Source organism: Dermacentor variabilis, chromosome 3, assembly GCF_050947875.1.
Source record: "Dermacentor variabilis isolate Ectoservices chromosome 3, ASM5094787v1, whole genome shotgun sequence".
Taxonomy (NCBI): Eukaryota; Metazoa; Arthropoda; class Arachnida; order Ixodida; family Ixodidae; genus Dermacentor; species Dermacentor variabilis.
The window spans coordinates 204,852,013-204,866,690 of record NC_134570.1 but is presented as its reverse complement, the minus strand read 5'-3'; the positions used below and the strand labels follow the sequence as shown (position 1 = coordinate 204,866,690).

Sequence of the window (14,678 nt, the reverse complement as noted above, 5' to 3'; positions counted from 1 at the left end):
TGTTTTTAATTTTCATTAATGACCTCCCATCTGGTATTTCGTCATCCATCCGGCTCTTTGCCGATGACTGCATGCTGTACCGCAGTATAAACTCATACAATGATCAGGTGCTTTTACAGCGTGACCTCACTACAATTGAAAAATGGTGCACAGAGTGGCTCATGCAGCTAAACGTCAAAAAATGTAAGTTCATGCACATATCACGGAAACACTCTCTCATGTCATACTCTTACTCTTTGCATTCCCTTCCTATTGAGCTGGTTCAATCATACAGGTACCTTGGTATCACCTTCAATAGCAAGCTTACATGGTCAGAACATGTCCAAAATCTGGTTACTGCCACTAATCGATCCCTGGGATTAATAAGACGGTCACTATCATCATCACCCCCTGTGATCCGTCAACTAGCATTTGAAACATTTACGCATAGTAAACTGGAATTCGCGTCGGCAATATGGAATCCCCATCAAGCGTAACTTGTTGAGCTACTGGAAGCCGTCCAAAATCGCGCAGCCCGGTTTATTACATCCCAGTATGACTATCGGCTAAGTGTTAGAAACATCAAATCATCCTTCCACATCCAATCATTAGCACACCGTCGAAAAATCTCACGCTTATGCCTCTTTCAAAAGCTCTATTACAATTTCCCGCATTTACGCGACACACTTCTTTTGCCACCCAACCGTACTTCATGCTGTCTCTCAAACAACCTCAGTATTCAAAGTCTTCACGGCTCTACTAAATTCTTCAACAGCTCTTTCTTGCCGGTAGCTATTGCAGAATGGAATAGTTTACCGGACCGCGTAGTAATCGAACGTAACCCTACAAAGTTTCGAAACAGTTTCGAAACATACTAACAAACTTTCTGAGTATTGATGCTTAATGGATCTGACTTAATTTTACTACATCACACTATTTTTAGTGCATTGGTTATTACTTCTTGTGTTTGACCATTCATTGGATTACACCTTCTTTACCCTTATGAATGTTATTGTTTCTTACTTCAGTCATGACTGTTTGTATGTTTCTTTTTCTTATGTATGCTCCCCCTTTATGTAATACCTCAACAGGGTCCTTTAAGGGTCAATAAATGATGAAATGATGATGAAGCGCATTACCTGACTGAAAGCATTACCTGATGTTACCTGAGTGCATTACCTATAATGAGTGCCTTTTTAACCTGAAGCAGCCTTGTAGAATGCAATATTGTTTTTGAAAGGGTAATAAATCTATTGTTACCTCGTTTTGAACTGTTTAATACTACACATATATTCGATATTCGAAGACAGTTTTTTGCCTTATTTGTATTCGATTCGTATTCGAAAACTTCAATATTCGCACACCCCTACTTTACACTGGAAGATCACAATATAGTGAACCTCATTATACCAAAGTAAAATCTGACATGAAAATACATTCATCATATCCGACGTAAGTTATAAGCATACATGCGTACATAAGTAAAAAAAAAAGTGACATGCCAAATCACAGAATAGTTTGCAAAAGAAAGTTCGCTTTAAAAATCACCAATAATATACAAGGGGAAATCAGAATGTCTTTGCCCCAATTTTCTAAAGCCAAATTATGGCTGAAAAATGCAAAGTCAAGTTATTCAGTTTCAGAGGTGGACCTTTCTTGGACAGGCCCGGCTTTGTCTGCAGGTAGCTACGTGACACGGCGCTGCTGTCAGCTGTTGTGGTTGCGCTTCATGCGTCCATGGCATTCAAGCAACGAAGTGTGATTCATTTTCTACGGAGCAAGGGACAAAGACTCATCGAAATCCACAGGGAGCTCGCTCCTAGTGATTTCCATAATTTCGGTCTGCTGAAAAATTCCTCGCAGGACAGTGATTCACATGCAATGATGAAGCCAATGATGACAGCAGTACAACTGTGGTTCCACAGTCAGCTGGACAAGTTCTACCACAGGGTCACCTCAGATGTAATGCTGCGATGGGACGAATGTCTGAACCAGTGTAGGGACTATGCAGAAAAATAGTGTAAGGTACGTAGAATGGTATGTATATTTGTAATTACCTGTATGTACCTTATATTGAACAATAAAGAAAATAGAGGCCCCAAAGACTTTCTGATTCACTCTCGCATTCACTGTGTCATGTCCAATAATTTGGCGCATCCATGTTCGCTGTATCTAGGCTCAACTGCCGATTCAACTGGGCTGCAACATGACGATACGTTAACACATGTACTGTCGTGTACTAACCAGCGAGGGCATTCCCAGCGGCAGGTGTGGGTGCAGTCGTGATACTCAGATGCTGCAGGACTTGTCGGGCCGCTGCACTCTGGCCCGAGCCGCTGCGACCCAGGAAGAGCACCGTCTGGTCGCGCCTTGTCGCAACCAGGGCTGAGTGTGCACTCTGGGCCACCGCAAACACATGCGGTGGCAGGTCATCTGCCTTGCAGCTTTGAACCAGCCGCATCACCTGCGAGCCACCACCCACACCACAAGGTCATCTTAACCAGGCCCCGTTAGAAATTAAAAAATTAAGGGGTTATATTTAACACCTTAAAGCAAGCAAACTGTAAAAGGAATGGGGGAGAGGCCTCCAGGTTAAACTAAGCCACATAGGGCTTTTGAAGGAGTTACTATTGTCATGGGGTAGTGACTGTGACGGACACAGTAACAAAACTGTAAATGGCAAAACTGAATTTTTATTGGGCGAACTTGTGCCCTCAAAAGCAAGCTACATGTAAAGCACAACGATAGTGGCGAACACAGTCGGCGATCGTCGAAAAATCTGATCAGAGGGTCAAGCATGTAGGCCTTTATACATCAGTCATCGAATGTTTCAGAGTAATCGCTGGGACCCACGTGTCTTCCACAAAGTTCTACGCTAGTACTAGCTTGATGCAGAAGCACAGTAACATGCCTAGTTATTCTATGGCACAGTCGCAGCAGGTATGGTTGGGTTTTCGGTTGCAGTCGGCAAGTTTGTCAGACTGAAATAGAATTTGTGGATATACGAACTTATGAGACGAGACAGGGAAGAAAGCTGCGCCGGAGCGAACCGGTCGAGCGCTGTCAAGCGCTCCGCATGCGGAGAGACGGAGCAAGGAAAGAGGCCCGCGGCACTTTTCTTTCGTCCACCGTTCTGTCCCGCGCTTCGCAAGGGTCGTCGTATAACGTGGGTCAGGCATAAAATTGCCGCGGATAATCGTGGTTTTTAATGCATTGCTTCTATGGGGACTTTGCTGGGACTGCGCTAACCCGTCGTAAAACCCGGGTGATGTATAACCGGGGTTCCACTGTACATCATTATATTGATAATTTCGCAATATTCAAGTCCCTTATAGCGGAGCTTAACTGTAGTTCTTTCTTCGGATTTTAAGAAAGCTTGCAAAGCAAGGAAGAGGCTTCCGTCCCTACAAGTTTACGAAGCCACATTTCAATGCTCTTAAATTCCCAAAGAATGAAGCTGACCTGCAGGCCACAACAAAGCATCTTTTCCCATTACGTAGCATAGCCCAGATAGCCACACAGAGATCTAAATAATGTTATTGTTATAACTGATAATAGACCACCTGGACATGTACCCACAATGTACTGCCTCTTTTTATTCTAACCTCAGTTTTGAAATTTAATAGCCGATGCATATAAGAGTTATCTAAGTGTGGGTTAATAGGCTGCAAAGTGTGCAATGCTGACATTTTGAGACCCCACTGTATTCCTAACACAGCTGCCACATACAGAAGTTGGAGGAGAGACCTAAATCCCGAACAGTACAACATCAAAAGCCACCGTAGCCATCATGTTTAGCAGCACAATGATGATACATGTTTGGTGGTATCAAAGCTGCTTCCACAGACACGGGTAAATTGCATGAAGGTGACCACTAACTCTTTCTCTCTCTCACACACACACAGCACTTCTGTGTGCTAGCTGTGCTTCCATAACACTCGTACCGCGCGCTCACCAACTCTGGCCAGTTGCCCAGCACACAGTTCCCCCAGATCGAACCGCTGCCCGACACTTCGAAGGATGCCGGAACACGCCTGTTCCTCATGAAGCATAGTCCTTCAGCCTTCCAAGAACTCACTGGACTGATGTTCGCACCCCTTCAGTGCAGTGGCTGCCACTGGCCAATAGGGATGCCCGATGAAAACAACCGCAGACATAGCAGCACAAAATTTAGACAGACTTCCCTCTGCACAGCAGACTTCTGTCAATTCCACTCCGGTTAATTCCAACTTTTATCCCGATTTCATCCCGATCGAAGGTCCTGGATGATGTCCATACATTCCTATGAGCCTAAACTTTCCTTATTTCGATTCTAAAATTGGCTTTTTTCGGATAATTCAAACTTGACTGGTCAGCACGGATGCCCTTGAGCCCAGTGATAATCCTCATAGCAAACCCTTTAGCCCCAGCGTCTGCAATGGTCGGGGACATTAAACGCATTTTCACTTCATACCTAGACTTCATACCTACACTGAAAAAACCTACAGACCCATCTCTTCTCTCTATCTTTCTTTCACTCCCCCATCCCACTTTCCACGTGTAGGGTAGCAAACTGGAATCAGTCTGGTTAACCTCCATGCTTTTTCTTCCTCTCTCTCGCTCTCTCTGTCTCTCTCTCCCCTATTTTCGACCTGCCCTAGGAAGATTTTCAAGCAAAAATGGAAATAGTAGCTGGCAATAAATTATTACAGTATCCACCCAGTTCTAATATGCACCTTTTGGTTTTCCAGGAAAAGTTTGTCCACAAATTGCCTGTGCAGCACAGTTAGATACGAAACAAACTGCATTTTCAGCGTTTACAGCAGCCAATCGTCAGTCACCCTAGCCAGCATCATTGCCACTGCCATCACAAGATGGCGACAGCAAGTTCTCGCATAGCATGACGGAGGTGACGCACTGCTTTCAGTTTTCGATTAAGAAAACTCATTCAAAAGATTAACTAGCAGCAACAAGTCACGTCATGTGCTTTTGTTGTTCTGGAGAAGTGCACAAGTTGCAGGACAAATTGACTGGTGGTAGTCTACGTGTGGGCCACCATCCTGTTTGCAGTTGCTACAGAGTCATGTGATAAATACAGAACATCAAATGCACAACAAACTATACGTAGGTCATGTTGTGGTTCACAGAAAGTGATGAAGTGCTGAAAATGATGACAATAAACATTAGACGTAAATAAATTTCCACTCTGGGAAGGCAAAGTTCCCTAGTTTCATCTTGTTTTCGTTGCTATGGTCAGAGTTATCCTACATTTTTTCTTGCTAAAGATTGTGTGCACATTATATATTTGCTTTTTTAAGAGCTTTAGTGTTAATCATTTAATTAATTAATTATTAATTAATTTGGTTATATAATGTTAATTAAGCTTTAATGTAATTTCTGCATTAGTTTCCTACTTAGAAACCTATAAAAAGTGGGCACACATTCAATTCATGTGTGTGATTGATTTGTAAAAATTACTGCCAAGTGAATTGGTGGTGTTTTCAGCATCTTGTTTCTGCCTCTCGTTTATTTTGGTTTGCCAGATAATTCAATCAATTTTGTCAGTCCTGTCAAGGTCGAAGTACCTGAAGTCAACTATACATGCTTTTTTTCTCTTTTGCATTACTAAACTTTAAGCCCCTTTCAGGGCTTTCAGCAAACATTTTCACACGTGTTGATGATTGATGACAGATTAGAAAACAGAGTATTTGTAACTTTCTCATGCGGAAAAGTGAAAAACACTACACTACACTACACATTACACCAGAGGAAGTAATCATAACAGAAAATCTATACTCTTGACTGTGCATGTTTCATCAAGGTTACCATCGATAATACGCAGAGCTTTGTGATGTTGACCCCACGTCATATTTACTGCGCTGACTTTGACACCTCAAAATTTTGATTCAAGCGTAGAAAACTCAACACAGAACCCAGAGTCATGTTTTTGATAAGTGGGAGCGAGTTGGTTGCAGATAGCTTGGCAAACCAATGACTAATTAACTACCACACCAAATTAATTTCTTACTCAAATTACATTCCATTGTTTTTGTAGGAATGTAATGTCCATGACGTGAAATAAATGTGACTAAGTTCTAACTTTCCTTGATGTGGAATGTGGTGCTTGGACTTTGTGGTTCAAAGAGAAGGACTGGCTCTTATTGTTTTGTCTTTTTCCGTTATGTTCTTTACAAGCATGCAAACATTGCCTTGTCACAAAAACACGCCGTCTGTTAGTACGTATGCATGCCCACCTTGTCAGAGTAGATGGCCAGCGGCCGCTGTGGGTTGAAGAGGAGCAGACCCGAGCCGGCGTAGGTGTGCACGAGTCCCGAGGCAAACCTCTCCCGCAGGACATGCACCATGCCGGCCTCGTTGAGCTGCCGCAGCTGGCCCAGGTCCTCCACAAAGTCCAGCTCGGGAGGATTCGCCTGCATCACGACAAAGAATGATGAGCATCAAATGCTCGGGGTATCCATACATGTATCCAGGCTGTGCCACAAGACAAGCCACATACTGAAACCTCCATAATAGCTTCAGATGTCTGCATGTGTCACCGTAGCAAATGCAATCCTAAAGAGGCACTAATGCACAGCGCCAAGCTTATGTGTCCTGTCACTACAGCTTTTGTACAGTACTGTACATTCAAACTCAAGCAATCCACGATTTTGTTTCCACATTTACAGCCGTGGTCAAGGAGAACCAGCCGAGCAGAACATACCACCACAGCCCCTCATCACAACTGATACCTGCAGCAGAAAAAGGCTTTCTTTTTTTCTGTGAAGAAAAATATGTTCAGCTTGCAGTGAAGCTAGTTGCCTGATTGATAAAAAACAAATATGGCCCCTCAGTACAATGCACTCACTCTTGCTTTGCATGATGAAGTGCTAAGGTGACAAAAAGAGTAACAAGAGCTTTATACAAATTCTTGCCAATGCATCAGAAGTTAAGCTTACGATACATGAAGAATGGACTACACACAAGAGCAACAGTAGACTGTTCTTGCGATGAACATGAAGGGATTTTGAATGTTTTTGTCATCTTATCAGATTTTTTATAAGTTCACATTTTTGTTGCATTCCTGCTACTTCTCTTTTTGGCAATATGTGCCTTTCATTTGCTTGAGAAGAGCCTCAGACACTGCTTTATTTAACCATTCAAAGCTAATCAAGAGAAGAATTGTTAAGCCATGCTTTCGAAGTGCAGTAAAAGCTGCTCGCACACTGAGATGGCAAGCTTTCAATCACAAATGCAACGTCTCCCTAGAGCACTGTCTGTCCGCACTGCAAGAAGCAGTGTCTGAGGCTCTTCCCAAGCAAAGAAAGGCACACATCGCCAAAAAGAGAAATAGCAGGAATGCAACAGAAAGGCGCAGGTAGTTCTCCACTTGCATAAAGTGTCGCACTGTGTAAAGAAAGTGGCTGAGCGGCAAGGCGTGAACATTGTGTTTCCGGCCCCGTCAAAGTTACCTTTCTTTCCTCCTTAATTTATTAAATGAAAATAGAAGAAAGAGATATCACCTTATAAAGGTGACAGCTACTCCTTTTTGCACAGCAGAAACAACAATGTAAAAAATATACGTAGTAAGAAAATGTAAATAAATCACGTCATAGTGCCAGAAATCCACAGCACACAGTTATATACACCCACAAACATATAAAAGGCCAAGGCAAGTGGCACCACATTAAGTTTATAAACAAATTCACAAAAGCACATAAGCGGCCATCATGATGAGCATGTAGAAAGCCAAGAACACACAGAATACAAAAGAGTATAACACGTAATATACAAATTTACCTTCTTTGTGAGCGCACATTTCGGCGGATAAGAGAAGTCCCTTTGCGTGTTCGACTAATCACAGAAACAAATTTGTTCAGCATGCCTCGAAAGTGATATACAACATATCGGTCACACATGCAAAGGTATATACAGAGCGAACTGGGCAGTGCATCAAACAGGGGCTGAGGGAACGTAAAAACAATGTAGGCACAGGTAAGGATGGTCATTTAGCCCATCATTGCAGTAGATGTGGTTGTGCTCCTCTATTTAGCTCGGCAACGATTCGTGGCCAGGGAAAAATGCAAAATGCGAGGGAGATTTAAAAACATTTTCGGATGAGGAAGCACAATGATTTCTGTATTAGTGTACCGTCGCTAACCGTGACTGAAAAGCAGTGTGCGTACCTAGAAATCTTATTTATATTGTCACGTATACCCTGCTGGAGTATACAAGCTGAATCAAGATACAGGCGGTTGCACTTTACAAAAACGCAAGCGGCGACGCGCGATGCTGAGACGAACCTCATTCTCCTCTTCTTCAATCCCTTGCTGCGCCACACCATGTGCCCCCCACCCCCCCATTACCCCCTCTTCAAAAAAAAAAAAAAAAGAACTGAAGAAGGAAAGCATGCATAGGCTTGACCTGAGAGCGCCGAGATGGTCTAGGACGAACACATAGGCTATAGTCACAATCACTGTGGTGTGCGATATAGTCACAAGGCACTGATGGATGAGCAACCACAAAACTAACCGAAGCGGCTGAAACGTCGAATATTAGGGGCTATAGTACGGTTTAAACCGCACTATGTGCACAATCTCAGATTCCGGTTGTCGACGTCGGGGAGGCTGACTTCCGTCAGCAAGGACTTCGTCACTAATTCGCTGCAACACTCTGTAAGGTCCGAAGTAGTGACTCAAAGGCTTCTTGGATAGTCCTTTTCGGCGCACGGGAGTCCAGACCAAAACTTGAACACCACATTGGAACTCGACATGTCGATGGCGGAGATTGTAACGGTGTGCATCGATGCTCTGTTGTTGCTTTATGTGCACGCGGGCAAGCTGACGGGCTTCTTCCACATTGCACAAAAATTTTGGCATCTTGGGCGAGGTCGAGATCGACCTCAATTTGCCAATAACCGCTCTTTAGATCGAGAGACGAAAAATACTTAGCTCGCTGCAACCTGTCTAAAGAGTCATCGATACGTGGTAGTGGGTACATGTCCTTCTTGGTAACATCGTTGAGGTGTCGATAATCACTACAGAAAGGAAGCGTTCCGTCTTTGTTCTTGACTAGAACGACCGGGGAGGACCACAGACTGTGCGAAGGCTGAATGACACCATCATCTAGCATCTCCTTGACTTGGGCTAGAATTGCCTCACATTCTTACGGCGAGACACGATAAGGCTGTTGTTTGATGGGGCGTGCGTCGGCGGATGTCGTTATTCGGTGCTTAGTGATTGGCGTTTGACCCACCTTAGTAGACCCGAGCAAAGCACGTGCAGAATTCATTCAAGAGTTCCTGCAGTGCGCTCTTTTGGTCGTCCGTAAGCTCGGAGTTTACATCGATGTCTCTGAGTGAACTGTCGTCTGTGTCCACCTCAGAAGCAAAGCACTCGACGATGTCCGTTGATGGTTCGGCGCAGGCGATGGCAGTGCCACAAAAATGTGCCGATGCTCAAAGGTTAAGTTGGTAACGAGGATCGTTGTCTGGCTTTCACGAAGTTCCACAAGGCTTCGCTCTACACAAATACTTCAACATAGAAATGTTGCCTTCGACGATGGCTTCACCGTCTTGTAGCTCGTCGGACTTGACCGGAACCATAACACTCGCATGCGGTGGTGTCGTGATGCACTCGTCCGAAACACGAAGTGCGGATCTGTGTTCAATGGCTTCGGTCTGTGTTGCCCTTTGTGTCGAGAAAGTGATGTAGCGCTCGTGGAGGTCAATAATGGCGCCATATTCCCGGAGAAAGTCCATCCCAAGGATTAAATCGCGGGAACACTCACGTAGAACCAGACAAGTGGCGAGAAAAGCAGCACCGCGAATTTCTACTCTCGCCGTGCATAGGCCAAGTGGTGTGACGGCATGGCCACCTGCCGTACGAACTGGTGCCCTGTTCCCCCAGGGCAAGATAACTTTTTTCAGAACGCTCGCCAGTTTTCCACTAAGAATAGAGTAATCGGAGCCTGTATCTACAAGTGCACTCACTTTTTGCCGTTTGATCAACACAGGTATGTCCAATGAAATCTTGTTTGCGGAAACTGGTTCTGGCATTATCGTGTTTTCGTTATTCTGCGATCGGCACGATACGAGGTCTTGAGCACGTCGAGTATCAGCGGCCCTGCCTCGGAAAGTCGCTGACGTCAGTTTTCCCAGCGTGGACTTGGTGATCGCCCTTGCGTCGTCCTCAAGGCGGTATCGCAAGCAGGGAAATGTCGCCGCGGTGAGGGTGAGCGTGACTGCCGCTGCGATGGGCCCGGTCTGCGCTGCTGTTCAAGGAATTCTGCGATGTCGGGTGGCCTCTGGCCAAACCTAGGTCGAGGCGAATCGATAGAAAAACCCCGCAGCCTGAGTCGTCGGTAGGGGCACTTCCGATACACATGAGCAGCTTCGCCGCAGTGGTAGCACAGCGGTCGTCGATCAGGTGCTCGCCAAACCTCTGATTTCCTCGCGGGTGTTTGGCGATCGTCGAAATACGGTAGTGGAGTTGTCGAAGCGGCTTGCGCCGATTGCAACGCAACTGACGGCGCCATGTAAATAGGTGTGAAAGCTTGGACGGGGCTCAGTAATGTTTCTGCGTACGTCTTGCACCGGGATTCGCTTGGCAGAGGTGGTGCTTCACTGCTGGAAAGAGATGCCTGCAATGCCTGCTCTACTTCGTTGCGTACGACGCTGGCGAGGGAGCTGACTGGAGGTGGCGACGTACCGTGGTGCTTCTGCAGCTCGTCGCGAACCACTGAGCGAATCAGCTCGCAAAGCAAGGCGATGTCACACCCTAAGCCTACCGGCGTATCCGGAGTGCAGGCGGCATTTACTTGTCGGTTGTAAAAGTTCGACCGTTGCTGAAGGGTCTTCTCCATCGCGGTGGCTTCGGTGAGGAACTCCGCAACAGCCTTGGGCGTATTCCGAACAAGACCGCCAAAGAGCTGCTCCTTTACGATTCTCATCAGATGATGCACCTTCTTCTCTTCCGACATGCTCGGATTGGCATGCTGAAAGAGACGCGTCATGTCCTCCACGTACATCGTGACGCTCTCGTTGGGCTTTTGAATGCGTGACTGAAGGGTCCGCGCCACTTTTTCTCGGCAATCGGGGCTGGAGTAAGTCTCCAGTAGCTTGCGCTGGAACTCAGGCCAGGATGACAGGGCACTTTCGCAGCTCATAAACCACGTGCGAGCACCATCCTGGAGGCTGAAGTAGACGTTCCTGAGTTTGGCGTTGTTGTCCCACTCGTTAAACGCAGACACACGGTCGAACTCCGCCAGCCAGTCTTCCACATCTTCAAATGTGTCGCCATGAAAAGCCGTCGGCACTTGGGGGTTCAGCAGCATTAAGTAAGTTGGCGTCACCCGTTCTGTAGAAGTCGGGAGTGGTCGCAGTAATCACTTTTTCGTGGTGGTTTCTAAATTCTGGGGCGAGGCCTCAGATTCGCCGGCTTGTGCGGTGAACTGGAGTAAACTCCAACTGTGGGGCGAGGTTCTTGCTGCCCAGTGGAGTCTCCTGCATAAGTTGAGCGTACCCAGCGAGCTCCACCAAATTGTCGCGTATACACTGCTGGAGTATACAAGCTGAATCAAGATACAGGCGGTTGCACTTTACGAAAATGCAAGCGGCAACGCGCGATGCCGTGACGAACCTCATTCTCCTCTTCTTCAGTCTCTTGCTGCGCTACACCATGTGGCAATATAGCATGTGTCAATGACATGTGAAAAAAGAAGTGTAGTTGTATGGTGTCATCTTGTGCTGGCACATGCGCTTAGCAAGAACCTCACGGATATCTGTGAATAATAAAGTCCCTCGATCATCCTGTGCACCTCTTTGTACACACATAGTTCGCTGGTTTACCGTATTTACTCGAATCTAACGTGCACCTATTTTCCGATAAAACAGGTCGAAAAATTGCATGCGCGTTAGAAACGAGTAGGACCCTAAATCCGCGTTACCATATCGCCATCGGCATTCGAAAAATGGCCGCCTCGTACGCGCTTCCAGCCTAGCTGCCGTAGCTTCCTCCATGTAACGAGGCACTGGTGTAACCTAAGGTCTATTCGACTCAGCCAAGTTTCTCTGCACCTCCTGCACTTATTCACGGTGAACTGCACCTGGGCCTTCGATTCCCCGAGGTGCAGGGGTGCACCCTGGCTCCCTGTCCTCAATTGAACAGGGTGCAAGGAAGGTGCCGCCGCAGTGCAGTGCACCTTTGAACCAGCAGTGAGTGGGTACAGCCCGGCACACCATAACTGGCACCCCTGCACCTTCTCGTTTGTGGTGCCGTGCACCTCTTTGTGAATCAAACAAACTTTTAGTCTACCGCCTGTCTTCCCATTTTCTGTGTTTATTCAATCAGCATGGAAGCGCCGACTGCAAAGACGTGCCTAGTCCACCGTGATGCCGCATTTAAAAGCAAAGTTATCATTTGGGCAGAGACGGGTGGAAATCGCCCCCCCCCCCCCTTCACGGGCGTTCAGAGTTCCTGAAACTTGCGTCCGGGACTGGCGCAAACAGAAGGAGAATATTTTCGCCAGCAAAGCAACAAGGAAGGGTTTCAGTGGACCGAAACAGGGCTGCTTCACTGAAATAGAAGAGCTGCTCGCGGAATAGGTGTAAGAGCAGCGAGCGGCACAGCGGCCTGTGACGACCAATCTGCTCAAAGGTATGGGCGATGCAGTTAGCCCTGCAGATAGGGCTAATATGGAGTGACTTCAAAGCGAGCAGGTGCTGGCTATCAAATTTTATAAGAAGAAAAGGCTTTTCTCTTCGAAGGCGGACAGGAAGATGCCAAAAATTGCCTGAAAATATGAAGAGAAATTGCACAGTTTTCAGCGGTACGTTTTGAAGTTGCGCCATAGAAACGGCTACCACTTCGGACAGATTGGAAATGACGATCAGATGCCACTCTACTTTGACATGCCTGCCACCACAACCGTTCAAAAGAAGGGGGCGAAGCAAGTGCGTGTTTTGTCTTCCAGCCACGAAAAAACTAGTCACCGCAATGCTTTGTTGCACTGCAGATGGGCACAAGCTGCCCCCGTATCTTATCTTCAAATGGAAGATGTTCCCGAAAGGAATCGCGTTTCCGAGTGGCGTGATTGTGCGAACAAATAAAAAAAGCTGGATGACCACAGACTTGGTCGCTGACTGGATTGATAACATTTGGCGGAAGAGACCTGACGGCAGTGTGGGTCTATGTGGGATGCTTGTGCTCGACGCGTTGCGGTGCCACCTTGACCAACGCATCAAGGACAAGCTGGCTGCATGCAACATCGACCTTGTCATGATACCTGGTGGCATGACATCGCAGCTCGAGCCGCTCGATGTTTGTTTGAACAAGCCAGTGAAAGACAGAATTCGGGCGCTCTACACCAAATGGCTTGTCAGTGGCTGCCACGAATTCACGCCCGCCAATAATATGAAGCATGCCTCACTGCAGGACTTTTTTGCTGGATGGGTGAAAGATGCATGGTGCATGATTTCATCTGCCATGGTTAACAAGGCCTTTAAAATGTGCAGGAATTTTAATGCCATGAACGGCACCGAGGACGAAATGCTTTGGTCTGTTGATAGCGATAAGTTGTCTGATAGCGACGAGTGATATCTACTGTCCCACGCGACTCGTACTGGTGCAGCGAAAATCTTGACAGCAAAGTACACCGGTTCCATTTGTGTTCTTATTCATCGCAACTTTAGTGTATTGGGAATAAATCTGTTTGTTCCAAATGAGAGAAAATAGTACTATTTCTATATGAAAGCACGAGGTGCACGGTATCATAATTTTTTTTTTGTCATGGAAAACGGGTGTAGATTACAATGGAGGTTTTCATTTTTTTTATTTTTTGGTCATGCACTACGGGTGCGCGTTACAATCGAGGGCGCGTTACAATCGAGTAAATATGGTAATTCTCGTTCGCCATAGGGACACAGGTGCACTATTAAACTGAATATCTCCTAAGGTTTTCAGTACACAACTTCAGTACTTCTACAGTTTCAGAGAGAGAAAAAAGTCACTCAATTCTATTTAACACACATTGCATGGATGGGAAAAAAAATTCTATATTTATGCAATGCTAGTAGATTCCCGAGCATGCGTAGCACCGTGTTTTCTTGCGCACAAATATGAATAATTAAATTTCATGATATTCGATGCATTTATTTTGTTGATTCAATTCAACATCTACGAGTATTTGGTATTTGCACAACCCTACTATCAAGCCTTCTTGATGAAACCACTTTTTTTTTCTATTTTCCATCAAAGTAAAAGCAATCTCAATTACATAAAAAAGAACAATTGCACCATATATATAACACAAGCTTGAAATTTGTGTAGCTGCAATGAAATACACTGCAAGATGAATGCACACTTCAAACTAAAATTGTATCCACCCCAGACACATAAAAGCCCCTCAGTGCAAAACGGCTCTTAAGTTTCCTTTGCCAAATCATCGTGCATCACCTACCACGTGCATACCACAGAGGAAGTAAGAAATTGTTCTTCCACTAGAGCATACACTGTGCAAGATTTTCTGCACTGTAGCTAGAACTGCGCACAAAGCCATGCTATTTCAACCACCTCTCAAAAGAACATAGATGAAATTAATAAGATAATGCAATTCGTGTATCTAAAATACCTTTAGTATTCATCATCGGCCGACATGCAAGCACGTGTGCATCAGCCAACGCCCATACACCTGTTCGTGACGTTGAAACGCTTGCCTAACAGCCT

At 45.7% G+C, this 14,678-nt stretch overlaps 1 protein-coding gene across 3 annotated transcripts in view; it reads right to left on the bottom strand.

Annotated features, from left to right (window-relative positions):
• LOC142576602 (unconventional myosin-XVIIIa-like) overlaps positions 1 to 14,678 on the bottom strand; it is a 353,054-nt gene that overhangs the window by 246,949 nt on the left and 91,427 nt on the right. For all 3 annotated transcript variants that reach the window (XM_075686803.1, XM_075686805.1, XM_075686804.1), the window contains exons 4-5: positions 6,213 to 6,389; positions 2,224 to 2,443 (exon numbers count right to left, since the gene is read on the bottom strand). In XM_075686803.1, coding sequence (XP_075542918.1) covers positions 2,224 to 2,443; positions 6,213 to 6,389 — 397 coding nt within the window. The remainder of the gene's footprint in view (positions 1 to 2,223; positions 2,444 to 6,212; positions 6,390 to 14,678) is intronic.